The sequence below is a fragment of the Callionymus lyra genome, chromosome 16, assembly GCF_982586985.1.
Source record: "Callionymus lyra chromosome 16, fCalLyr1.hap1.1, whole genome shotgun sequence".
Lineage (NCBI taxonomy): Eukaryota > Metazoa > Chordata > Actinopteri > Syngnathiformes > Callionymidae > Callionymus > Callionymus lyra.
Genome location: NC_141833.1, coordinates 13825859 through 13853287, shown reverse-complemented (window position 1 = coordinate 13853287; position 27429 = coordinate 13825859). Strand labels below are relative to the sequence as shown.

At 41.4% G+C, this 27429-nt stretch overlaps 1 protein-coding gene across 5 annotated transcripts in view; it reads left to right on the top strand.

Moving 5' to 3' along the window:
- LOC148063823 (zinc finger protein 521-like) overlaps positions 1-27429 on the top strand; it is a 137765-nt gene that overhangs the window by 19898 nt on the left and 90438 nt on the right. For all 5 annotated transcript variants that reach the window (XM_087811285.1, XM_087811286.1, XM_087811284.1 and 2 more), the window contains one exon: positions 4994-5194. In XM_087811285.1, the coding sequence (XP_087667411.1) occupies positions 4994-5194 (201 nt within the window). The remainder of the gene's footprint in view (positions 1-4993; positions 5195-27429) is intronic.

Sequence of the window (27429 nt, the reverse complement as noted above, 5' to 3'; positions counted from 1 at the left end):
CCTCGCCGTTCCTAACCCCCCCCCACACACGGCAACATTGTACCGAGTGATTAAGAAAACGAGTTAAAATCTCAATAAGCGACGCGTCTCGAACCGGACGCGTTGGTGTCGTCGCATCGATCGAACCCGGTCCTGTGGAGGATGTTCTGATCACATGGATTACCGTGTGAGGACCAGAAACCTCAGTATTGACCCGACGCTGTAATCCCAGGGTTTGGACGTGACCTTGCGATGTCAACCCCCTCCCGTCCCCACCTCTTACCATCATGCTAACATACAAGTACCTTCAAGAATACTGCGTTCACCGTAGGTCACATGACAGACCTCACAGAGTTACATCCTGGTATTTTACGTTTGATATTTTCCAACCTAAGACAAAATCGGATCCTTTTTCTTGTGATGCTGATGACATTTATCATCTTTCCCACCCCGTAACATACAAGATCCAGATTAAAAACTTTTTTTTTTCCTTTACTAATTGCTTGTTATTTAACAAAATGGTAACGGGGTGGTACACTTTATATTAAAATGACTAAGCAAAGCTAACAAGTAAACCATTCCGTAAAAGAAAAAAAAAAAAAGGTTAAAAATGTTCTCTGTTTTTTTGGATACAGATTTTAAAAAAGTTTTCCTGCAATATAAATGTTTATTTTGTATGTTTATTTTTTTTTTTTAATTCATTATGGGTTGGTGATTTAATTAAGTAAGTAAGTAAGTAAGTAATATTTATTTATATAGCGCTTTTCGAGACCAGGGTCACAAAGCGCTTAAACAATCAAAACAATACTCAAAAAAGTACTTTAAAGATCAAGATAGTCTAAGTTACTTAAACAATTGTAACGGGGTGGTACATTTTATGTTAAATGACCAAGCTAAGCTAATAAGTAACCCTTTACTAAGAGGGAAAAAAGAAAGTTGAACAGTTTCTCTGTTTTCGTGTGTTACGGGGTGGTTTTAAAAGTTTTACCTTTAGTATGCCATCAGTTTGCAAGTTTTTTGTCATTTTTCTAATACTAAAAATTCTAAGTTTTTTTATTGAGCTAGATATCTACAGAATGTTATATGTCAAGTAATAAAAAAAAACGGTTAAATTTCACCTTACAATGAATAAGCTAAGCTAAGAAGTAAACCATTCAGTAAAGGGAAATAAAATAGAAAGTTGTAAAGCTTTTATGGCTGCAGAATAGACAGAAAAAAAAAGTTCTTTATTTAGCTAGATATTTACAGAGTTTTGATTGACAAAGTACTAAAACAAATGTTACACCACGGTAATTTTAGCGTTAAAATTACTAAGCTAGGGAGTAAACCATTTACTTCACTTAAATAAACTAAATTTTCCTCTTTTTCTCGTATGTTACGGGTTGGTGAGGAAAAGATGAGTGGACTCCAGAAAAGTCAAATAAATCTGTTAATAATAATGTGTTGTAATCTTATGTCTGTGATGCCACTTAAATAAACAGTGTCTTTTTAAAAGTCAGAGTAAAAAATAAAAAATAAAACTATTCGGAAATAACCTAAAGTACAGTTACAAGAAGCACGTTTTTCTTGGGAATTTTTAACCAACATGCTCTAATTCCAAGTTGGACTTTTCCTACATTTTGGCAAAAAATGACAAACAAATGTACAATTCTTAAACTTTTAAATGCATTTCGACACATATTCAACACTCATTAAACGGAGCAGCCATGGCAACAGATGAATATCTATCATTAGTTAAAACATATCTAAAATTCCTCCTAATTGGCCTCAACATTATCGTTGCCGTGGCGATGAAAGACAATACCGACTCTTTTCCTCCCCAATAATGAAATGCAAATCAATGGCGGCTTAAAAAAAAAAGGAAAAACCTCCTCCAGGTGTGTTGAGACCTTAACCCTGAATCACTTGTGTGTGTTTCACATGTTGAATGGAGAGTCTTATGAATCATCTAGATTGTGTCGGGGGTCCAGAAGTGTTTCCCCCCCTGAGCGAGGAGGGTCTGCATCTGTGAGGATTGGGTTGGGATTTTCATTTTCTTGAAACACCTTCTGTTCTGTTCTGCATGGTCCCACCGGGGACCGCGGGGCTGATATTTTTAGAGGGCATGTTCCGAGAGCCTCAGTCATCAAGAGGGAAGGACAATGGAGGGTGTGATGTTACATCAATACTTGGCGCAAGGGGGGGGGGGGAGGAAAAATCCTGGGTGGCCTTGATGGAACGTCTTTCCATGAGGAATTCTCACAGTTTTTTTTTCGAAGACCCAAAAAATTTAAAATGGCTGCCAATGTGTGTTAGGTCATGATGGTTGTGTGTGTTAAGTGTGTGTCGTGGCCAAGAACAGCTTTTGAATTTTTCTAACGGCGGAAATCGGAAAAAAAACAGTAAATTAAAAAAGAAAAACCTGCCAAACCTACCAAACCTTCACTTGGTAGTGAAGGCGGATGATTTATGAAATTATGATACCAAAAAAAACTAAATTATACTCTGAGGGGCCGATTTTCCAAGTAAAGATACATTTTGTTTTGCTTGTTACTTTGATTTTTTATAAATATATAAATATTTTGGTCACATGTGCGACTAAGTTTCAACACTGGTGTAAAACTTGTTTTATGTTGCTTGCAACAGCTTTTATAAATACAAATAAATACATAAAATATATACAAAAATCGGAAATATATACAGTATATTCGCATAAATGAAAGAACAACTTGATGAAGATCAAAGGAAAAAAGATAAAAGATTCGGAATTATGTTTTAGTTGATGGTAAAGGAGGATTTGTGAAATATTATATGATTTTGTTTTGCTTATTAAATATATGGAGTTGTCTCGCCTGCATTTAATACAAAACTCTGCAGCGAGAATTCCGACCCGCTCTAGTAGAAGAACTCACATTTCCCAGATACTTAAAACTCTTCACTGACAACCAGTTTCTTTCAGGATTAACTTTAAAATTCTGGTTCTTACTTTCAGAACTATTCATTGTCAGACTCCTCCTTACATCAGTGATCTGATACTAACTTACTCATTTAATGTTGCTTGCAACAGCTTTTATAAGCAACAATTTATGTTCTTCAGGCTGTTTTCTAAAAAACAAAGATCCCAAAGACAAGAAAACATCAATGGAAATGAGATAAAAGATGGGAAAGTATGTTGAAGTTGATGTGAAGGAAGATGATGTAGATATTTTGACACTTTAAAATGATCCTCTGAGTCGCTGATATCCCGTTGTGTCGCCTTTTAAGCCGATTTATGCAACAGCTTTAAAAGACCTACGTTAGATTAGCTGCTTTCTAGAGGGGAAGATTCTTAATATATAGTTTAACTTACAGAAAAAAATGGAAGAAGATCAAAGAAAGTGGTGACGAATGAGGATGATTTATGTGTTTTTACACAAAATACATGTTAAAAATGATCCTCTGATGTACTATTTTTATGTTGAGGTGGTTTCTCGTGGCCCACAAAGTCATTTCATGTGGCACCTATTTTGTTTTGTTGACAGGAAGTTTTTTTTAGAAAGCAAAGATGGTAAATATATTCTTAATTTTACCAAAAATTGAAGAAGGACGTGATGAAGGAGGAGAATTTGTGTGTTTTTACACAAAATATGTATTTCTTGAGTCAAAACCTAAGGGACCTAAAAAACCTAAAAACCTACAGATAACAAAGCGAGATAGTAAATATTTCTTTAAGCGTACAAAATTACTGATACAGATCAAAGTAAAGTGGTGATGAAGGAGCATAATTGATATATGTTGACACAAAACAGGTCTTCAAAATTATCCTATAATATATATCCTATTTTTATGATCAGTTGACTTCTTGAGTCAAAAATTTTTCATTCACTTCGCTAAAAAACCTAGAGTTGAAAGGCTGTTTTTAAGCATTAAACTCACACAATTCTTGATGAAGATCAAAGGAAAGTGTTGATAAAATGGGTTAATTTATATATATTTGACACAAACCAGTTTGATTTAGGTCAAGAAAACAGTCATACAGGAACTTGTATTGGCTTTAACACGTTGGCGGTGATTGACCAGCAACGGTTTAGGTTTTCGACGTTAACTTAAAGCGAAAAAAGCCTCTTTATAAAATGGCTGCCGCTAAACATCTCTACCCCACCGAGCCTGGAGCAGAGTTATTGTGTGATTGTAACTATGGCTTTTTAATCAGGCCTATTGTGAGGCGTAATGGTCGCAGTAGGGGAGACGCTCAGCTGTGGGCCATTCTCGCCTGTTTATTAGACGCCGAGGCGGCGTTACACAACAGAGACAGAAACTTATGATTAAAGCAACATTTTTTACTGGTATGATTTAAAGTTCTCAGGGTGGCCCACCCTTGTTGCGAGCAACAAAAGCCAACAAGAGACAAAAAAAAAAAAAAACTGCAGATGGATTGAAGAATATTGATGTGCGCGACCCGCGGCTGCCTGCGAGCGAGGCTGAATAATTTAAGGCAACTGTGTCGTGACGACAACGCGTTACACACCAATCTCTGGGTTTTTTGTGTGTGTTCTTCTTCTCTCGGCCCTGATAATACGCTCCAATGACAGGAGGCGTCTGATGCAAGAAGTGGAATTTGATTTTTTTTTTTTTTTTTTTTGGGGTTCGGCCAAAAAAGCGCAATACACATTTTTATTAACTACACATATTCCCATCTGTCTACTTTCATATACTGAAGTTTTGCTTGGGCGAAGCTGGGCAAACACAACATAAAACCATTTCTAATAACATGGCGTGTGTGTGTGCGCTCGTGTCGACACCTGCCACCTCGTCTTGTGTGTATCTGTATATCTCACCTGCCCAACCGCTCCGTAATAGCTGGAGTGGTTGAGTTACAGAAGCCCAAATTGAAGCTGCATTTTTATTACAAGCTTTTATTATTGTTTTTATTAAATCCGGAGTCTGGAAAGCCATTTTTATTGTCGCCCTGAGGAAGCCGAAGGATCTTCTTCGCTGTTGCAGGGGGGTCAAACCTTTTTTTTTTTTTTTTGACCGTGTTGTTTTTCCTCGCCAGATCCAGAGAGCGCCCTCGAGAGGGCGGCGGACGACGGCGATACCCGACGTCTTCGGAAGAGGCTGCTCTCGCCGGAGGAAGGAGAGGAGGGAGAGGAGGAGGACGAGGAGCCGGCGTTGCACAGCTGCGACAGCTGCCAGCAGGTGTTCGAGTCGCTGAGCGATCTCACCGAACACAAGATTAATCAATGCCAGCTGACAGGTAAACAACGTTCAGCCCACCGAGCCTCCCCAACACTCTGCCACTCAGTTCTTCTCTCCCACCTCCACTCCTCGGCTTCACCCGGAGAGTTGGTTACACACAACGTGTGATCGAAAAAGGGCTACGACGCCGGAGTGCGTGGTTCGCAGACACACAACCCAAAAGAGCCTCACACAGAGTTCTTATGAATGTCTGTCAGTCGTCGTCGTGCTGCGGTGTCGAGAAATACACGAAATATCGGCTCTAACTCAAGTTATTCTGTAACCATTGTTGAGAAATACAACAAAATATTGTCAGTAACACGAGATATTCTTTGACAATTGAGAAATACAACAACATATTGTCAGTAACACAAGATATTCTGTGACGATTGTTGAGAAATACACAAAATATCTTCTCTAACTCGAGTTATTCTTTAACAATTGTCGAGAAATACACGAAATATCGGCGCTAATTCGAGATTTTCTGTACCAATTGAGAAATACAACAACATATTGTCAGTAACACGAGATATTCTGTGATGATTGTTGAGAAATACACAAAATATCTTCTCTAACTCGAGTTATTCTTTAACAATTGTTGAGAAATACACAAAATATCGTCTCTAAGTTGAGTTATTCTGTAACAATTGAGAAATACATCTAAATATTGTCAGTAACACAAGATATTCTGTAACAATGGTCGAGAAATACACAAAATATCGGCTCTAACTCGAGATTTTCTTTGACAATTGAGAAATACAACAACATATTGTCGGTAACACAAGATTTTCTGATAATTGTTGAGAAATACACAAAATATAATCCCTAACTCAAGATATTCTGTAACAATTTTCGAGAAATACACAAAATATCGGCTCTAACTCGAGTTATTCTGTAACCATTGTTGAGAAATACAACAAAATATTGTCAGTAACACGAGATATTCTTTGACAATTGAGAAATACAAAATATTGTCGGTAACACAAGATATTCTGTGACAATTGATGAAAAATACACAAAATATCGTCTCTAACTCGAAATATTCTGTAACAATTGTTGAGAAATACAACAAAATATTGTCATTAACACGAGATATTCTGTGACAATTGTCGAGAAATACACAAAATATAATGTCTAACTCGAGATATTCTTTGACAATTGTTGAGAAATACAATAAAATATTGTCAATATCTCAAGATATTCTGTAACAATTATTGAGAAAATCAACAAACTCATAGTCTTTAAAATTTAGTCTTTAACTCAAGATATGCTTTAACAATCGAAACTCAACAAACATACTCAAACTTCTGTACACAAAATACTGTCTTAAACTCAGTTATTCTGTCACACTTGTTGAGAAACTCAACAAATAATATGCAATATATTGTCTTAAAGTTAAGATAGTCTGTAAGTATTCAGAGATTCGACAAATACTATACAACATATATCCTGTGATAATAGTTGAGAAAATAAACCAAAAAAAAGGTTTGAATTATTTCTTAATTCCCTCATCAATGAGGTCAGTATAGTAGCTCCTCGTGTAACTCTAGAAAACCTGCCCACGTTCTCTCAGCACAGCTGAGACTCAGAAAGGAAGGCTGCCATTGGCACACTGTGTCATTGACCTGTTGATGGATGAACGCGCCTATAAATACACTGACAAGGTGGCAGACAAAATTAATGATGGGAAGTGAAGGTTTTCCATGTGTTTTCCCAGCACTTGTCCTTCCCTCAAAACAAAAACAAAAACTGCTTTCATTGGAAATGACATACTTTCTCTCATAATTGTCCTAATCTCCGTTCCCAACTGGTGGATTTATCTCTATATATACTCTTGAAAAACCCTAATAAATGACTATCATTGTCAATTTGATCATCAGAAATTGAAGGTTAGCTTTGTCTTCATCTTCAAATGATCATCACGGGGAGTTCACTTTCCTCCCCCCCCGAGTGACCTCAGACGACCCCGAAAAAAGATTCTTCATTACACTGGTTTTGGACCGAAGGTGGACGAATCAATATTCCAAAGGGCCCAATATACTGTGTCAGTCTTGAGGGGCCGTCAATTAAAACTGGGTTATGAAGGTTTATTTTTAAAGGGACAGAAGAAAAAAAGCGTTGAAAATACATTTAAAACAAATAAATCCAGGTTTTTGAGGACAAAATATATTTTATTTATGAGACAAAAACTACTATAAACAATCCAAATTGTTTTGTTTCTTTTGTCATTTCTAACAGATAAATATTACGTTTAGTAAACTTTTTATAAGCAAAAAAAATAAATAGATGAAAGAAGATAATTTGATTAAAACTGGCTCACAGTTTATATTAGATCCTCAATGTAAATTAGTGGAAGAAAATTAAATTAAAAAACTAAGAATAATAATTCTTAATAAAATTCCTAATCATTTCAGGAATTGACCTAAAATATATTGGCAAAAAAGCAACAAAAATAAATGAAAAGTTTTAACAGAACTGTAATACCTGTTTATAATAAGAAAAACACAACTTATATATTTAATTAACCTAAAGACGCATTCAAACAATAAATATATATAAGTATAACATTACAGGTGTATAAAAAATAGGAATAATAAACATAACACAAACAAAGAAAGGTTAATATAAGCAAATGGCTAGAGCAGCTGTATTGACCAGTACATATTGCTATACAAACATTGAATTTTTCTTGGTTTTTACATCAACTAGTGCGTAGTCTGATTGAAACATTGTGTATTTCTGATCCTTTATTACTTTAAAATATGTCTCAGTTTCCACATTTATAATAATCAGCACAATTGAACACATTGAGAAACTATCATTTAGATTCCGCCTCGACAAACAAGCGATAGAAACCGAACAGACGACCGACTGATTCCTTCCATCCATCACACAAACAGATCTACACAAAGTGTGGTGTTTTGAAATAAAAAAAAAAGAAGGGAACAGAGAGAATTATTCAACACGGAACAGGGACTCATGTTCCCACATGTTCAACACAATTAAAATTCTCTTTAATTACCCTTGTTTTGTGGCGTAATACTGGAGAAATGGGAAGCAACGTCAAGTCTCGCACGTGATCCCTTTTTTTTTCTTCTTCCCGCCACGTGGCCGCCACTGACTCAGCTCTATTCCTTCCAATAATTAAGCAAGGCGTTCGTAAATGTCAATCTTACGGACAAATAACTCTTAATTGTTCAATGATGAAAAAAAAAAAAGGAAAAGGCGCAGTTTGGATAAGAGCCCCTGTGGAAAGCAAACAAAAGAATCTAATTGCCATTAGGGTATTGTGATTGTGCAGAAACACTCCATTAGTATTCAAACACGGTGGGAGAGAAGAAACTTCTAGATGGCATACTAAGCACTCGGTGTGTGTGTGTGTGTGTGTGTGTGGAGATGTGTCTTTTTTTTGTGTGTATCCTCCCAAATATGGGAGATTTCCTGTGTGGCATTATGTAGACATCCATGACCAATTAATCTGTCTTACGTTCACGTTCTACTCGCAGATGGATGCTTTATTAAAACTGTTTCTAATCAAGCCGCGGCACCTGCTAAACACCTCGGTTTTTTTACAATTTGAAATGTTTTATTTTTGGTAAACAAATTGCGAGGGCGCAACCGAAAACCAATCTGCATATGGAGATTCATTTTCGCTTCCCTGACAGACTCCCCTTCTCTTCTTTCCCCCCCTCCGGCTGACGATAAACATACAGATTGCATTATTAGACGCTGGTATGTTGGGTACCGACCTTTGCATCTCAAGGGCAGGGGGTCGAGGGTCGACCCCCGTCGAAGTAGTCGGACTAAACTAGCGTTAATAATCCGTTACTAGCTTGATAAAAGCCTGTCACTAGTTACCGTGATTAAGAGCCAATCTGATGTTCTGCGTCAAAAGACGGCCTGGAAAGTTTTTAGTGGATGTTTGCGTCCAACAGATTCGTAGTCTATTTTTATGGTTGTTAAATCTCAAAATCGGACTTTTCGAAACGATTTGTCGGACTAAGGAACTGTTAGCCTCGTTGCTAACCATGTTAGCTTTCGCATTCAGTGATTTTTATTAGTAGTTCAAACAAAATGGGTTAAAAAAGTTGATGACGAAGCTTCCGGTGGTTACGATGTATATGACGACAAGTACTTTTACGATCGACGTCGTAGTACTTTACTAAAATAACGTTGTGTAGGACTGTAATGCGGCAGTTTCGTGCTGAAAATGTATGGTCACTTGTTATGCTAATTTAGGGTTTGATAACTGTAAGTTACTTTAGTGAAAATACTGTCGTACTAATGGCGCTAAAGGCTTATCGCACGACAACCGCACACTCGTCATTGTCAGCTCAAAGGTGAGACTGAATACTAGGGATGGTCCAATCCAATATCATGTATCGGTATTATGTCCAGTAGTATCCGAAATCAGGAAAACAAGTACCTGACATGTCGATAGCTTTGACTGTAACTTTACAGGTTGAGAAATATAAGTTTGTAATGTTAGGAAAAGGAAAATATTTTGTACGTAACGGACGAAATGGGAGACAGGTGGTGTCTGTCTTGTACATCTTTTAGATGAGGTTTGTGAGGTATTGCTCTCGGGTGCCCCAGAGTTGTGGATTCGTACTTCCAAACAAATGAGCAGATGCAGGAAGGATTGTTCTAGATTGGCTCATTCTGTCGTGGGATGATTAAGTCTTCAGGAAATGGAAAGTGTAGGAAAATGTATATATCCACGTTCTGTTCATCACTCATCAAAGATGTAATCCGCATGCAGGATTACTTGGTGTCAGGCACAACTGTTGACGGTATGAAATATCAAAGAGAATTGTGCAGTACACGACCACACCCAGGTGACAGAAAAGAAAGAGAAAGATGTTACATGTCACTGCGATCAATGGCGGCCATTGTTTCACCCTCGTCTGGCAGAGGTATAACACCTTTCCATGCACTTAAGCTCGACCACTGCAGTGCGCTAAGGGAGCACACGGGTATGGATTGCCTCGTGTCCCCGATGCGATCGAGGCTATTGATCGCGCTAATGCTGGACTGCGGAGGAAGGCGAGCGAAGTGAGTGAGGGAGGAAGAAGGAGATGTGGAGAGAGAAAGGGAGCAAGTGCTGCAGGAATGCGTCCCCGGGGAGCCCGTCTTGGGCTGGGGCTGGGCTTCAGGAATGCTACCCAGGAGATCCCAGCGAAGGCTAGGCGAGGGCTGGAAGAATGCCCCCTCTGGAGAGTTGTGAGTGGGGCAGGGCGACTAGGAATGTTCCCCCAGAGCACCCCTGGAACACACTAGGGCAGAAAATGGAAAGGGGCTCTGTTAGGGGAGTCTGTTCCCCCCCCCGTCCACCCTCTGGCTCCAGGATGGCTGCGGAATCAGGTTTCTGTGTGGGGATCAGCATCCTGCCAACAGGGCTTTAGGCGACCCAGGGGACGAGACAGGAGGCTCGAGGCGCTGCGTATCCGCAGGCCTTTCTCGGAACACTTTTGTCTCCACCGTCTTCCGTTATTGTCTTACATTAAAAAATTGGCCTATAAAGTTTTGTTCTCTTGGCACTTCTGTATATGAGTTTTTTGCGCAGATAGGCAATGTTTTTTTTATACACCTAGCTTCAGTGACACCGTGTTTACTAGCTAAACAGAAATAAGACCAAGCTCCGACTTCTACTCCTGAAATTGCATTTTCACACAAAAAAAAAGCTATTTGAATAACCGACCATCCGTCGTTCTTTCGCCGCCGATCAAACTCCCTTGAGCAACACCTTTTTTCCTTGTGTCCTTCACTAGAGGAGGGGCATGGCTACTTCCCCAGGAGAGATCACTGCCCTGCTATTTTAACCCTCTGCGAGATGACCTTTTTAATAAGTGTCTTTCTCTGTTTTCCTGCCGGCCAGTGTGTGAGCAAACAGAGCATGTCTTCTGCTTCCCTTAGATAAAGGAATCAATCAGAGCGGGTGCAACGGAGAAGCAGAGAGAGATAACTGAGCCGTGTATGGATTTATATTATGTAGATTTCCTCCTTTCTTCTTCCCAATAGACTGTGCAAAATGCAGTCGGCTTCAATAAAACACACATCCGATTTATTGAGAAAATACAAATGTGTTACTAATACTGTGTGGCGACAATAATATCCTGGTATTTTTTGTTTAAAGCTTCCTTTAAAGGGAACCTAATGTGAAAACCCAACTCTCCTGACGTATATTGTCAATGTTGAAGTCGTCCTCTTCAAAATGCAGTCGGTCAATGGTCGTGACTTCGCTCCATTTTGAAGTTATTAATAAAGTTCTCTCCCAAACGAGATCACGGTTTAAATGATACATTCTGACATCACACTGGTGCAGGTCTCCTCCCCTAGAAGCCCTAAATCTAGTTAAGAACCTACATGTTGATCGTAAAACAAAATAAATATTTATGTAAACATGGTGAGAGTTACTGCTGCCTTTAGGTGTTTTTCTAATGTGTACATTAAGCAGCAAACCTTATTTTTATTATTCGTTTTTAATGTATAAAACGGGAGTTTTAGGGGTGAGTTTGATATTTACGTTAGTTCTCAAATGCAACTTGTGTTTTAGTGACCAATCAGAGCAGCGTGGGCGTGTCTGCTTGGACGAGACTTCTTCTCAGCCAAAACAGCACATTTTGGGGCGGGGCTTAAGCATATTTTCTAATGTAAATATCTTTATTAAATGAGAGTTTTGTGCAAAAAGAAACATACTGTGAGTATAATAGAGGTTTTAGAACACACTTAAATCACACATTAGGTGCCCTTTAATAAAGGCATGTCTTACTCAATTATTGAAGGTCTGAAAATGTTAAATGATGGCACAGGCCGAAGGAAAATTGTTGTTTATTGGAACTAAAAGTGGATCAATCACATACATGGAGGAATATTATTGTCAAAATGCCTTAGCATTTCTAATCTTCATAGGTCATAGCTCGTACGGGCCGTGAAAAAAAAATGACCCGACAGGTTGAAAGTCCTTATGTTTTAACCCGCGCCCCGTTCAGATTCGTACACGACTCGTCGGGTCAGCAGCATGGAAACATTCAGTCATACTCAACAATGAACAGCCTCTTGGCAGTGGAGGGTTTTTCTGCTAACTATTTCCAAAAGGCTCCATTTAGTTTCACTGGCTTCATTCAGCGAACTTTCTGTTTTGATCCAACAGCTGCTCCGCGAGTGCCAAGAAGAACGTGCCAAACTGGAAAAGACTTTTCCCTTTCGAAAAAAAAAAAAATGGCTTGAGTACGACGGGAGACCGACGAGCAAGGCATGATTAGTCGAACAAAAAAAAAAAAAACGATGAGCCTCTGACGTTCGTCAGATATTCTGCTGCGTTTTTTTTCCTTTTTGGTTCGGGAAGTCTTTTCGACATCCTGGTACAAAGGGCGGCACGCTGATTACAAGGGTTTAGAAAGAAAAAAAAAAAGGAGGAGAGGCGGTCAGGGGAGAATAGCTACTTTTGGCACAACGCAGCCACTGAAAAGAGACCTCATGCTAGAACGAGCTCTTTCGAATCAGGGCTCGACTGTGTGTGTTTTCATGGGTGGAGGGGCTGGTGGTGGGCATGTGTCTGGGTTAAAAGAAAAAAAAAGAAAAGGGGAATAGGTTAGGAAGGAAGGGGACACAGAGGAGGAAAAAAAGCTGCATTAAAAAGGAGATGTTTGACTCGACGTGCATCCCTGTGCGTTACCTCGGTGCGACAGCGCCGCTAACATTAACAGGAGTGTCATTAGGAATTCAAAGCGTATGCCCCTCGTGAGAACGCCCTCCCTGTCTCTCCCCAGTGTTTCATAGCGCACACATTATGCCTGGTATAAAGTATTTATTGGTCTTTGTCAGATGAAGACTGCGTTTTTCTGCGAGAAGGCAATCAAAACAAGAATGGAGGAGGAGGGGGATTCTGCATTTTCTAAGCTTGAGTCTGTTGTTGTCGAGGGGGGGGGGAAAAAAAACTACAACAACCCATGGGCAGCTCCGCACGTTCACATCCGCTCTAGAGCACAACCATGTATTTACGTGCCCGCTCGGGCTGCTCAGGCATGCACATTAACGTGCACATGCTCCGAGCAGCACCTGCATGCTTTGCACTTTGCATTTTAGACGACTCATAATTCATCGCCCGAGAGGTGGGGGGCTGGGGGGCACATGCTGGGACCTCCTCCGATTGACCTCTTTCACCATTGTGCGGATGACGAAACAGATGTGGACGAGCGAGTGCGATGTATGGATTGGATACAGTGACTAATAAGGCACAGAAAAGGCGCTCGTACCCTTATATCATAGCAAGAGTTTGCGACTGAATTTGTTAAAAAAGTAAATTGATGTTGGCGAAAGATTAAGTGTATTTTATGGATTTAATTTGAAATTATTCCGGCCGATAACACACTTGTCGTAGATGGTAACCAATGGTTGAATAGATGCATTTCTAGTTGGTTAAGTGCTGATATAAAAACATTCAAGAAACTATTCTAGTTTTTCTCAAAACATCAGCTACTGGTTGCAACGGTATAACTTAACTACTAGTACGATGGTAGCATACCGAAGTTGCTGATATCTTCACGTTGCAAACAGCTTTACGAATACAATTTTCGTTAGCCTAGCTTCATCTAGAATCACAAGCTTCAAGAAGTGATAATGATAATAGTAAATTCATTCATTCTTTCATTGTCTACCGATTTATCCCAGGTTCGGGGGGGAGACTTGAGCCTATCCCAGTATCATAGGGCGAGAGGCAGGGGACACCCTGGACAGGACGCCACAGTCTGTCGCAGGACACACAAAGAGAGACAACCATTCATAAACGTTCTCATACCTATGGTTCTCAATCAACCTCTTTATGTTTTTGGACTGTGGGAGGAAACCGGAGTGCCCGGAGTAAACCCACGACAACACAGGGATAACATACAAACTCCACACAGAAAGGTTGTGTCGGCCTGGAATTGAACCAGCAATCTTCTTGCTGTACAATACATTTTGTTTATATTGCACTTTTCTTCAAACATGACCTCAAAGTGCTAATTCTTTGATGAAAAATTTAAGAAATCTTTAGGTTTTCTTCTAACCAAGTTTGACACTTCGCTTCCCCTAAGATATGAGCCTGGTATACATTCATTGGAAACCCTTGTCAATGACGAGTAGAGAACATATTTCAGGCAGGAAGTCAGTTTTCAAAATAAAACCCCACGTGCAGCGTTTGAATCAACAATTTAGCTCCAAGCCATCGGGTACCTCGACACAATAAAGGACTCGACGTTCATCTTGAAAATGGAAAGACGTGATTTGACTCGACCACCCATGGTCGCCAACAACGAAAAGTAATCAAATTAAGTGCAATACAGGAAGTGCCTTCTATCATCTACAGTCTGATTGGTATCGACCTTTTCGACAAATAATGACGCAGCTTCAAATGCTAACAATTGTATTTAGCGACACGGTTCAGATCAGTGCACATTGTTTTCCTTCCGATCTCTATGTCAACCATGTGACAAAGACCCGGTCATGAGGCATTTCCCCCTCGTTTCTCCCGCTCCCTTCATCACTCCCCGACCCCGACTCTGCCTGCTCTTTGTTCACTCTCCTCCTCAGCCTGCAAGTCTTTTTTTTTTTTTTTTCAGTGGCACAAGCAGAAGAATGGCACATTAAATCTTAATAGGACTGCGTCTGGCCGTGTTGAATTGCAGAGCGTGTTAAGCCGGCGCTTTCCTCCCCCTTGGCACACGCTTGTGGAAGTGGAAAACAATTGAATAAAAGAAACGGCTCCCTCCCTCCGTAGAACAAGTGACTTTGGCTGCTAACGCTCAAGCTGAACCAATTCCAGCACACGAAAGTTCATTTAAAAAAAAAAAGAAAAAAAAAAAGGTGAGGCGTTGATTACACAAAGAATGGCGCGACATATAGGGGAGCGATGTGTCTGTGTGGCTCCCAAAATGTAGCTTTAGCGACCGATCGTTTTTGGAAAAAAAAAACTACAAACAGAAATTCAAATGTCTAACTCGGGGCTAACTAGAATTGAAAACTTTATATTCAAGTTCAAATGATTCAAATGAAAAAGTCTGCGAGATGTGCGATGGAGCGAGAATGTCAGAGGAAGCGGTGAGGATTAGGAAACGATAATTTGGATGAGGCTAGAGTTTTAGGACTCGGCGGGAAAGAGGCAGGAGACAAGCTCGGGGGTCTCTGAGGAAATGAAACAGTTGTCAAATTACAATTTTTTAATGTATCAAAACTTTTACCATTGTTCTGACTGTGTTGCTGTAGAAGTTATGTTACTTGCTTTTGTTCGGCTTATATAGCTTTTACACACTATAGGTGTATATATAATAGTTTAAAATAAATGAGAATAACAAGATAAATTAACTTTTTTACACATTTACAATAATAATCCTTTTCTTTTTATATGTTTATTTCCACCATTTGATTCATGCAATGTTCAAAAAATGTGTAAGTATATTACACAACTAGCCTTCTAACTCAAATACAACAATTTTCAGACCAATTTTTTTAAACTTTAAAACTATTAAAACTGCAAATCAGACTTCTCATGACATGTTTTCTACTTCTACTAAAGATATGTTTTCAATTTATTGAAAAAATACTGTATCAACTAGTGGCTGTGGCTACACCATTTTAAGTTGCCCCCGGTGGTTGGATGATGCTAATGCAGAATTCCTAAAATAAAAAATAATAAATTGGGGTCTTGAATGTCCAATGTTCAATGAAATACTATGATACTATAATAACATATATACTGTATTTAACAATTTGAAAATCCAAGCAATGTTAATATTTTTTGTCTAAAATAGCTGTGGTTAATTCTGTTGAGTCTAAAATCTATTTTATTTTGATTTTTTTGTCAGTAAAAAAACAGGCAACGTCTTGATACATTCTGAAATATAACAAGGTTGGATTTTCTCAATTAAATTTCGGGTTCTATCTCGGTAGCAAAGACTGCGGCTCAGTTGCTGTTTCCCATTTCGCGGGTCTGGTAATTAACCAGTAATGGTGATGTGTCCATTGCCACGGTGCTGCCGGGTCGGGCTGTGGGACACAGATAAGGCCCACTGTGGGCTTATCTCCAAGTCAGAGAGGCTACAGACCTGCCTGACAAATTCATCCACAGCCCATTTTATTAACAACATCATTAATGCCAGACAGGTTATGTGCTGTGGGTCGTCGGAGAGAGAGGGAGAAAAAAAAAGAGTCCTGAACAAATAAAATCTCAATTCCTGCTTGGCCAGTCAGTCTTAAGTAAGTGTTTTGAAAGCACAGAGCTCGCGGAGATGTTTACCGGGGTAGGCAGCCAATGGGATGGCGCGGAGAGCGAGCTTGGATCTTACCTGTGGGTTTCACGTATTCTCGCCAGGGTCCCCGGAATTCAAATGATTTTCTTCTTTCCCTCTTTCCAACCCTGCAACTGTGGACCAGAATAGTGATGAAGTGCACTTAGAGCAACACAAAGAGGACATTTTAACAACAAATGAGACTTTTCAGTATGTTGGAGTGAATCGTTTCTGAATTAATAAGACCGGGTGGTAGTTGAAGTCCGTCCGCTGAATAACGTATTAGCTTAAGTGAGCTATATGTTAGCTGTTTGACGAGGAGCTTTACTTCCATGCCCGCTGATCGAATGTCCTCAAAAGATGTTTAATTATAACAGAACAAAACACGTAATCCTGAGTCAATAGTAGTTATATCCTGAAATAGTTCACATTTGAAATATGCCTTAATTAAGTGGCTGTCATGTGATGCCTGGCTAACGTTAAGACATCACTATGTCATCGGCAAAGTATGTTATTTTGGTTCCTTGGCATGCATGAAAAATATGAAATCATGTTTTGTGTTGGATGTGGATTTCGAAAAGCATCCTGCCAATAGCTTTATTGGAACCTTTCAGATGAATATTTTAATATTTCTGCCCAGCTATGGACCCTCCATCTATCAAAAAATGGATATAATAATGAACTACTCAGTCAATATGTTTTGGGGTATTTATTTATTGTGAAAACTGACTTACAATTGTGTCAGCTTTGATATTTAGTGACTCGCTGGATGCGTTATTTATTGAAATAAATGTCCTAGAAGTCATTATTTTCCGAAATTCAAAACATAGAAACAGGTTGTGCCCTCAACCCATTTTTTATCTTGGGGTGATGTCGACCGATGCTAGCTATCTGTAACTTGAACTTCAGCATGGACATGTCAACTTGTTAGAAGGTCAAAGTGAAATTTATTTTTTAAAAGTGAACCAGAACAAATATTTACTCATGACCAAATGCAATCTGAAGTATCCTCTGAATAATGAAGGAAAATAGACATTTGAAAACTTTTGTAAAACAAATTGTCCTTTAAAATTCTCCAAAATTAAACAAAAATATTAGTTTTATATGTTGTAACGCAGACATTTGTTGACAAGAAGTTACTTGTAAGGCTAGTCATACCATGGATAAGTATGAGTACATGTATTTTTCTTTAAACCTGATAGTACTTATTTCCTTTTCCTACCACAATAAAAGTACTGAAAAGCAAAAAAAAAATGCAATAGAATCAACCAATAATTCTCATAAAAGCAGCATTATATCCTGCACAGTGTTATTTTTTAAATTTTACTATGTTTTAGCTCTAAATGTATCCCAAAGTATTCAATTAGCAAACACTCCCTTGACTCTAATTTCCTTCACATGTGCTTTAAAATGGACTTTCTTTATACAAGTCTGCATGGAAATGTTCTGCACATTGATCCCCATCAGGATTTTTACTTAGATGTCTCTTGCCAAGCTCGCCATTAATGGAAAGTGAAAAGAAAGGGAGAGATGGAGGACGGTGGAAAGACTGACCAGTGCGACAGGTTTATATCTCCCCATGGGCTCAGCTTGGTTCTGGAGCCCACAGGAAAGAGTGAAGCCAGCTGTGACAGCATCTCACTATAGCCACTGTGGTTAGGGAACATAGGGGGTGACTCTATCACAGACTCAACGTTTCCCCCCCTCGCCTCTGCCTCTCCAAGGAGTTGTTTTTGTTGGCCAAGGGGGCTGGTGTTAGGGTGGGCTGCTATGGGGATCTTAGGAAAGAGCCCCTCCTACACTTCAGGAAATGGGGAGCACAGCCACCCAAGGACGGAGATTCTCAAATATCTCTCAAAGTAACACATTTGTTCCGCTGTTCTCATTGCCTTCTTTTTTGGACGGCTGTTTCATAACTTTACTTTAATAGGCAGAACCGGTGAAATTTAAGGTCTTCGAAGTCACAAGCTGGACTGTTTGGCAAGCGAATAGTCCGTTTTTTGGGGGGGGTTTTGGCTTGACAGAGACACAGGTAGAACAGAGACTCTGTCTTAATGCTAAGAGCAGTACATAGTGGGGGCGGGGGGGTCCAACACCTCTGAGCATCTGAAGGTCATCTAATCTATTCCACCTTCCGACCCGCCTTGCTGAGTGAACATTCTTGCGGATTGGATCGATCTGATCAGAGAGCCTCTCCTCGGAGATGACCTCCCAATGAGTGGCAGGGCTTCCTTGTTGGCACTAATGGAAGTTTCAAAACTTAGGAGTTACTCGCCACCGGTGATGAAGCCAAACTTCCGTCAGGACGTTGATTCATATGCAACACGCTAACAATCAGATCCGCAAAAAATCCTCCTGGATGAACCCAAAGCCAGGAGAGATTGTAAAGTAGTAAACAGTGGTAATCTTGATATTAGGACAATATGTACCCCCAAGCATGCCAGGATGCTTGTTTCTGGCGGAAATTTGGTTTGTAAAATACACCCCACAAACAAAGTCAACAGTGAAAACCCGACGTGTGATTGAATCCTGATCCGTTTTTCATTATCACCCGGGCCTCCCATTGGCCGTTCATTACCCTCACGCGAAGGGCGGCGGTGAATTGTTATCAACCAATCAGGCGCAGGACCGTATTCTGAAGAGTATGCTTTCGTTTGCATCCCTTTTAAAACCCTCGGAGCCTTCCCTCTCTCCGGGCCTGCCAACGGAATGCTTAATTCCAAAGTAAACTGATTGCTCCATCCAACGAGATTACGCTGTGATGATGTTAGCCAAATGAGACCGCTATTCGGATGCAACCAGGGCAAGCAAGGATGCTTACTGCAGGATGACTGATCAGCATGTTAAAGAGAAACAAGGTTAGAAAAAAAAAGCAGGAGAAAACGAGGGATAAAATCGAAAGAGTGTGCGAGAGTTGTGCGCGTGGGGGTGAGCAGAAATGTAATTTGCTTCTCACCTCAGGCGACTGGGCTCGGAGGCCAGTAAATATGCAAACAAGCTGAGCCTGGCCATCAATATGAAGACCTTAGATGATTACTAATCTCCACTGCAGAGGAAGATTGAGGTCTGGTCAACATTACCATGCAACATTAGAGGGGGGAAAAAAAAGAAAGATGGTCCAGCATAGGCCACCCAGCGTTGGAAAAACCGAGTGTTGTGGGTGGTTTTTTGACCTTCATTTTTAAACTGGTGCTGACAATTTAAGATGTTTTACAGATGAGTCTTGTATAGCCAAGACGGCTTAAAAATACAACAATTTATCGTCCTTTTGTTACTTTTTAATTAAAGTCAATGTCAACAGTTTGGTTTAAATCTCTTGCTGCCAAAAATAATCACTTGGTGGCCCAGAGAACTTGTTTCCGAAATAACTTCTCTCTTGTCTACATGGCATGATTGATCACCTTTCCATATACTATTTGGTAGAAAATCAATGGTCGTAGCGTCGGTTTACCGCCTCCCCCCACCTCATTCCAGACAATACATTCGTAACGATGGCTCGCGTGTGAGGGGATGGCGTCCCGGTCACTTGTCATTCCTCCACCCTAATCCGGGATATCAAAACCACTGGGACCCCGTGGTCATTAGATGTGTGCGTGGCTTAGTCAGACGGCCAGATAAACCAGATGCCTCGGGATGGCCAGGGGGTCATCTCTCTGCGAGAACATGTTGTTGATGTCCTTGTGTCTCTCCATCTCATCTTCCACTTTCTTCCTCTTCGCCTGAAATTTTCTGTCTCCCTTGATTACGACCCCGGCGTCATCGCTGAAAACTGAAACCGTCGGCGTAGGAGCTTTAGCAGTCGAAGAAACCTGCCGGCTAAAGGGAAGTAGTAAAAAAAAAAAAAAGACGGGGAAAGGGGAGTTGTCTGTGGCCTTAGGTTGGATGCCGGAGGGTGTACTACGTGTGGAGGGTAGTTAGTGCATCACAGTCTTCAGGTGAATCCTCTCATTTTGGACGACTTAATGCAGTTGAAGCCTCACCTCGAGGGGTAATGTAACGGCACTAGTGAAGCGGTCGAATTTTTCATTTACATGTCTTGTTGGTAGGTTTTGCGGATCCTGGACATAAAAACTGTTGTTCATCAAACTCTTTCTTTTCAGTCTGCTGGTGAGGGATAAAAGGGGAGGCCATGAGAACCAAATGTATCTCAAATGAAAGATTTATTTTAGTGGAAATGGCCGGAAATGTGTTTCGCTCCAACCGAATCATCCATCTGCACAGTCATCCATCTCCGACTCCACCACCCTTTCATTTACTCAACTAACCATTTATCCGTCCTCCGGAGCAGCCAAAGGTCCATGTCTCTTTGTGGCCCTGATAATCTGGACCAATTTCCTCTGCAATTTATTTTCCCGGGCCAACCACCCACCTGGTCAAGCGGCGTCAGGCTTCTCAAGGTGGAGCTACTCATCCCAGCAAGCTGCTTCCTGCACAACACATCCCATTAGTTCCTTGTCAAGCCTCAGATCTTTTGTTTTTCTGAAGTTTCACCCCAGCACAGGCGGAGTAAAGCGGCTCTTTTTGTAATATTTCACTCGGGCTAACGCGTGTTGCTAAATGAAGGCGCTGGTTTCTTGGAATGACGAGTGTACTATTAAGGTTTCCGGTTAGATACGACTTTTAATGCAGTATCGATTACTCCATAACAGTTAAAGAGCCATCGCTTTGAGATCTACGTCCGACCCAATATGCATCTCAGACTCCTGTTTGTTTTCAACGGCTATTTTCCATTTTCATCCTTGACTGCTGCATCCCTTCTTCTTCCTCTTCTTCTTCTTCCTCCTCCGCCTCCCTCCGTTCTGTCATGGCTCCTCAGTATTCCGCTGCTGTCTTGTGTGGAGTGATTTTGCCCAGACACGTCTGGCTCCGGGTAAAGTGTGGTCCCCAGAGAGCACGCTCCGCAGCCCCCAGGTCGCCGGCACCATGAATACATTATGATCCCCCATTTCCATCCTGTTGCCACGGCAGCACTTTCGGAGCCGCAGGGCGATTAAGACGTGGCGCTGTCGATATCCTGATAGGAGCAGAAGTTGGATCGAGAAGCTGGCCTTTGATCAGATTCCGCCCGCCGCTGTGTTTTTTTTTTTTCTTCTCGGTGCAGGTAGACTATTAAGTTTCCTTTTATTGGTTTGACAAGCTCACCTGCTTGAAAATCACACAACCGGGCATTCAACTCTCTTTCGCCTCCAACTATCCCATATTTACACTTCCGTCGCTCCTCCCCGTCACTGCGGTTCAGCTAAGGCGGCGTTATAGCGCCGTCCTCTCTGATATCCCTGCCTTCCTCACAAAGGAAGCGACTCCCTTACCTTTTTATTGTTTCCCTTTTTATTTTTTTCTTTGGGGGGGGGGGGGGGGTGATGTATAAAACATGGTGCCTCAGGTAGAGGATGTTGGGTAGGAAGCCATGTCCCCCTAAATGGCCAGCCTTGTGCATGCGCCTAACACTTCACTGAGCAATCTGTCAACATGTCAGCAACACATGTTTTGTAAAAAGCCTCTGGTGGGAGCCAGGGGAAAAAGGCACTCCTGCCAGACCAGAGAGGAAACGCTTTTTTTTTCTTCTTCTCTATGCAGTGGATTTTTCTATTGCTGGTGCTCGGTCCCACGGGTTCTCCAGCACCACCCTCTCCCTTCCCCCCACACGTACGCCCGTTGTCTGCACTTCAGAAATTTGAACTGGGGACCCTCAAGGGGTTTTAAGGCGCAGGGTGGGGGTTGGCCTAGCTCCCTCTTTCTTTTTTTTTTTTTTCAGATCGTATGAAATTGTGAAGGTATATTGTGGCAGGTCCCCAAGCGGTCTTTTCTAATACCTGAGTTTCTGGCAAAGCTGGAAATTACCAGCGGCTCCCCCGAGGGACGGCTTTATCCACACCAGGAAGGGTAGCAGAACTCAGTGGGGAGGTTACTTAATGCATGGCTGAAATAAAAGAATTTCTGATAGACAGAGGCTGAAAAGATAGATTTTTTTTCATCCCCCCCCCTCTAACTCCCAATCCCTCTCTCTTTCCCCTCCCCTGTAGTATAGTTTACTACTCTCCGCCTGCTCTTGAAGGGTTCGAGTTTAATAAACTTTCAGAGGATCCTGCTGGTGCAGACAGCTAGACAAATACCCCCGTGTGTTCCCTTTTGTCGGAGATACAGCTTTTTGTTATATTCTTGCAAATTTGATTTCTCCCTCTGTCTTTCCCTTCCCTCCGCCGCCCTCTCCCTCGCTGCATTTGTCTTCATCTCCCTCCTTCCCTCCGTTCGCCTTCAGCGGCGACGGAGACGCACACCAACCCCGTACACAAAGTCAAACTCTGTCACTTGTCGTCGAGTTTATTGTTTCGTCTGTCTCTCTCTCTGTTCTCCCCCCTCTGCGCATCCCTTTTGTTTTCTGTATGTTTGTGTTGTATTGTTGCAGAAGGGGCTGAGATGCAGGGAGAGTGTAGACAGTTTGCCCCGAGTGAAGGGAGCACGCCGGCACCCCCTCGGTATCTTTTTAACAAAACATCGCCGTCTGTTTACACAATCAAGGAAAAACAAAAGCATTAAAAAAAAAACACGCGCTTCTCATTTTATAGACTTCTGTACCACCTTTTTCTTTTGCCAAAAATGCATTTTCCTTGGTAATCACGAGCATGTCCACGGATCATTAATCTTTGTTCATAACCTCAGAAATTCAGTTTTTCCCCTCTTCTTGTATCTTCCCCGCCTACACTGTTGGTAAATAATTCAACCTTTTTTTTTTTCTTCCCTGAAACAAGTGCAAGCTTTAATGGGTACTAGTACCTGTAGTCTGGGATAAACAAGGCAGCCAGGCTCTCTCCGGTGAAACAGAGGGATTTGGGCTTCATGAGGGCAGAGTCGTTTCCTTGTGAAAGGCGGCGTCGACTGCCTGACATTAATTAAACCCTATAGGATAAAGGTTATCTGAGGCCCAGGGAAGCAGATAGTGTGCATGCTAGATGCTGCGCCTGCCGAATCTAAATCAAGACTTCCCGTTGGAAGTGACATGCGAAGGCGCAAGGATGTTGTTGTCTTTGCATCATCTGTGAAACAGTCAAAATAATGGTTAAAAAAAAAAAGAGAGTTCCATCTAACCTCTCACCTTTAATTGACGCAAAAGAAGGTCGACTTCACGCCTCTCGCGCCGTCTCAGCCGGTGGGAGGTGTGTACCCCCTTTCACCTGAATCCCCTCCCATCTCGCCAACCCCTTGAGACTCTGAACCGTCTAACCTGAGCTTAGCATGGCGCTCAGGTACCATAGTTCATGTTTAACAAATTACCCAGGAGGCTTTGCATCACCTCTGTGACTCCACTGTATGCATAGCACTCTGGATTATATTCCCCAACTCCTCCCCAGTTCAATAAACAGTTGCTGGGGGGCGATGATCCCCCTCAGTAACCCCGCAGAAGTTTTCTAAAAGAACAAATAAGTTGTCTCTAGTCAGACTCTTTATTAACCATTTATTGGGCTTTATTTACACTCATTTGAACTGGATTTATTTTGATTTTCTGGTAGTTAATTTCCTATTATCGTGTGTGTGCAATAACAACTGGATTTTTAATGTTATACTCGGGGAACATAACATGTTTTCAATGTGTTTTAAGTTCAAGTTAGTCAGGAAAACTTTTTGTGAAGGATGTAAGGAAGACAAGGAAATTTAATTGGACTTAAAATTGCTGATGCAAACTCTTGTTCTCTGGAGCCGTTTCGTGTGTTTTCGGTTGTGGTGTGTGTGGATTTTTTTTTTGGCACTTCCTCAAACATGAATTCAGGTTAATAGGTGATTCAAACTAGTCTGTAGGTGTGGATACCACTGGCTGCCAACACGTTTCTCAAACTCACCGCCAAAAGCCATCCTTTGGGGGAATAAACATTCGTCATGTTACACATTATTTTGTAATGAATTTCGGGAATACGGAATCTGTCTTTTCCAGAGTTAGCGTCATGCTAATCATGTCTTTGAATTAAAGAAAAGGACCTAAATTAAAATTATTGATAGTCTATGCAGAAATATGAATTGTTGCAGTGCATTGTGGGACTTGTAGTTTATAACCTTTAATGATATCCACAGTGAAACTACTTTGGTGAAATGTATACATTCGTTACCTGTATTCAGTATGCATATTTGACTTCCAATATTTAGTTTAATAACGTCGAAAAACATCGTCATCTTCGACTCTGGGTACGACAGTGGTAGCTTAACAAGGAGAACTTCGGATCTAACCGCACGAATAACGGGCGTAAGAAAGCGAAAGGTGGGTGAACTCGGTGTCTGCCTTAACCCTGAAAGTTTTCCGTCAAGTAAGACCCAACTTTTTGGCAAAAAAACAAAACAATCCTACGTTTTCTTTTTCTTTCTTTTTAGCTAATAAATAGATAAACAGGAATAAATCAATGCGAAGTGATGGATGAATAAGTAAAATGCCCTGTAGTCATTTTTGTCTGGCTGTATTCAGGCTTTATATTCCAGCCCTGCTCTGCAAATGAAGACGAGGGTTGAGGGCACAGAAGGAAACCGGCTCAACCCGGCACTGTGTGTGTGTGTTTTCCTAATATTTCCGTCGTGTTAAAGCTGATGAGCTGCCTTGAGATACCGTCAGATACACAATAGATGGCAAAAAACAAAGCAAAACCCCCCCCCCCCCCAGAAATCTGTCTGCCATTTGTGCTCACATACTGTACACACATGTCATGAGTCTTCTGGCACGTTCCCGGGCCAGGAAAGTGTTGGTCGGGGGCCTAGCCCATCCTCCAGGGACCCCGCGAACCTCGCCCCCCCGCCCCCCAAATCCCCACCATCGCACACACCTCCTCCTCCTCCTCCTCCTCCCCCCTTTTTCCTGTGGAGTCCGCGGACACATTCTGAGGTGACAAGGTTGAACGCCACTTTGTAAACCTCCCACTTGACGGTTGAAGAAAAAAAGTCACAGCACGCCCGCGTACGAATGTGTTTTCTCGAGACGAAGGAAGGAAAATAATGAGGATAATTACGTCGATGGGGGGAACGAGATCAGACAAATTATATTCGGGAGAACCAGGAAAAATCTTGCCACAGCTTCGCTACTTTTTTGCTGTTGGTTTATTTTCCAACATTGATCCACCCTTCCATCTGTCCCGCTCTGCCTCCTTCAACTTCCCTCTCTCTCTCTCTCTCTATCTATCTCCCCGGTCTGAGGATTGGAGAGCCGAAGGAGCCTTCTGGCTTTTTTCGGCGGCGAGAGGGGATGAAGATGTTTATTCATCTGGAGGGTATTAGAGTCATGATTAAGGGAGAAGGAGGGGAGTGGTTGAGGCCGATGCGACGTCTGAAGCGCCGGTTTTTCGTTCGGGACTCTGGCCAACACAATGGGGGAAAAACAAGAAGAAAGAAGGAGGGGTGGTTCGGTTGGGGAGGGTAGGGGGGTCTTGTTGCAAAAAAAAAAAAATCTTTCTCTCTGAGGAGAAGACAGAAGTTTGAGCTGTCTTTCCTCCTTCATTCCGGGGTCTCACTCCCTCTCTTGTCCTCACAACTAATTATTAATGAATGCGGTTTCTGTTGAACCTTGGAGAGGTGTCAGCGCCGCAGCCGCCGAGGGTTTTACGAAAACTTGACATTTAAGACAGGGATGCATGAAAATACATCGTCTTGCTTGAGTTGACGCTTGTTTTTCGCCTTTCGCCTTCCCCTCGCTCCTCTCTTCTTCCTCCCCCCCCCTTTTCTCCCGACGCGTGTTTTCTTCTGCCTCCTGTCTCAGGTTGTTTTAACACTGACAAGCTGGGACGCCGCTGATGCGATATCAAATGGAGCCACGGTGTTTTAATCGGGGGAGCAAAAGATCACAGGTCACGGCGCTGTGAACCAGACGGGGCCTCTCCGGAGCCCCCCCCCCCCCCCCCACCCGTCTTGTGCCGGCTGACCTCACTTGTGGAGTCTAGACGAAAGGAGGCGGAGTTGAGGGAGTCGGTTTTCAAAAGTGGCAGCGGTTCCTAGAGTCCTGCTTTAGCGACACACGGGGAGCTAGCTTAGCAACACAAACGTTTGGAATTGTGAGTAAGTAATATTTGGAGAGCGCTTTTCTAGACCAGGGTCACAAAGCGCTTAAATAATCAAAACAATACCTGATAAAATATATGCTTTAAAGGTCAAGATAACACTGAGACAAACACACAAGTCTCAGAGAATCAAGGAACATCCTGCACAAATAAAAATGTCTTTAGATGTTTCTTGAAGGAGCCAGAAGATCATCAAAAACAGAGAGAGATGAAGATCGTTTCAAAGCTTAAGATTTCTCTCCTCTGGTCCTGAACCGTGTTCAGGAACCATCAGTAGATCCACAGACCTCAGAGCCCAAGCTGGGGTGTAAGTCTGGATCAGATCCCTGATGTAAGGTCTGACCAAGAATAGATCTGAAATTAAGAACCAGAATTTTAAAGTTGATCCTGAAAGAAACTGGCAGCCAGTGAAGAGTTTTAAGGATCAGGGAAATGTGAGTTCTTCTACTAGAGCGGGTCAGAATTCTTGCTGCAGAAGAGTTTTGTATTAACTGCAGGCGAGACACATCCTTCTTGTTTAGACATGTAAACAAACTGTTGCAATTGTGTTGTTTGATGTGACTAACAGGCATCAAAGGAACCATGTGATGCCGAATGCATTTTTTTGGCGGTTCACTGTCATAGTGGTTATTATCCAGTTAAGCTGAACTAAAGATAATAGCTCCTAAATTACATTTTAATTTTCTTGTATACAACAAATCTTCCTCTAGTTGTAGTAGACATTACAATCGACAAGAGAAAGAAGTCTGCGATAATATTCTTTTTTTCATGACTGTTTATATTGCACTGGTTTGTGATGCTATAAGGCGAGAAAACGCTTTGATATCCTCGCCTTGCTAGAAGCAAACTGTGCGGTAATTTTATCAGTTCTGCGTCGCCAAGAAAGAAAAAAAATGGAAATGATGTAGAATAATGACGAGACACAAAGTGAACGACACGAAGGATTTTTGCTGATCATCAGT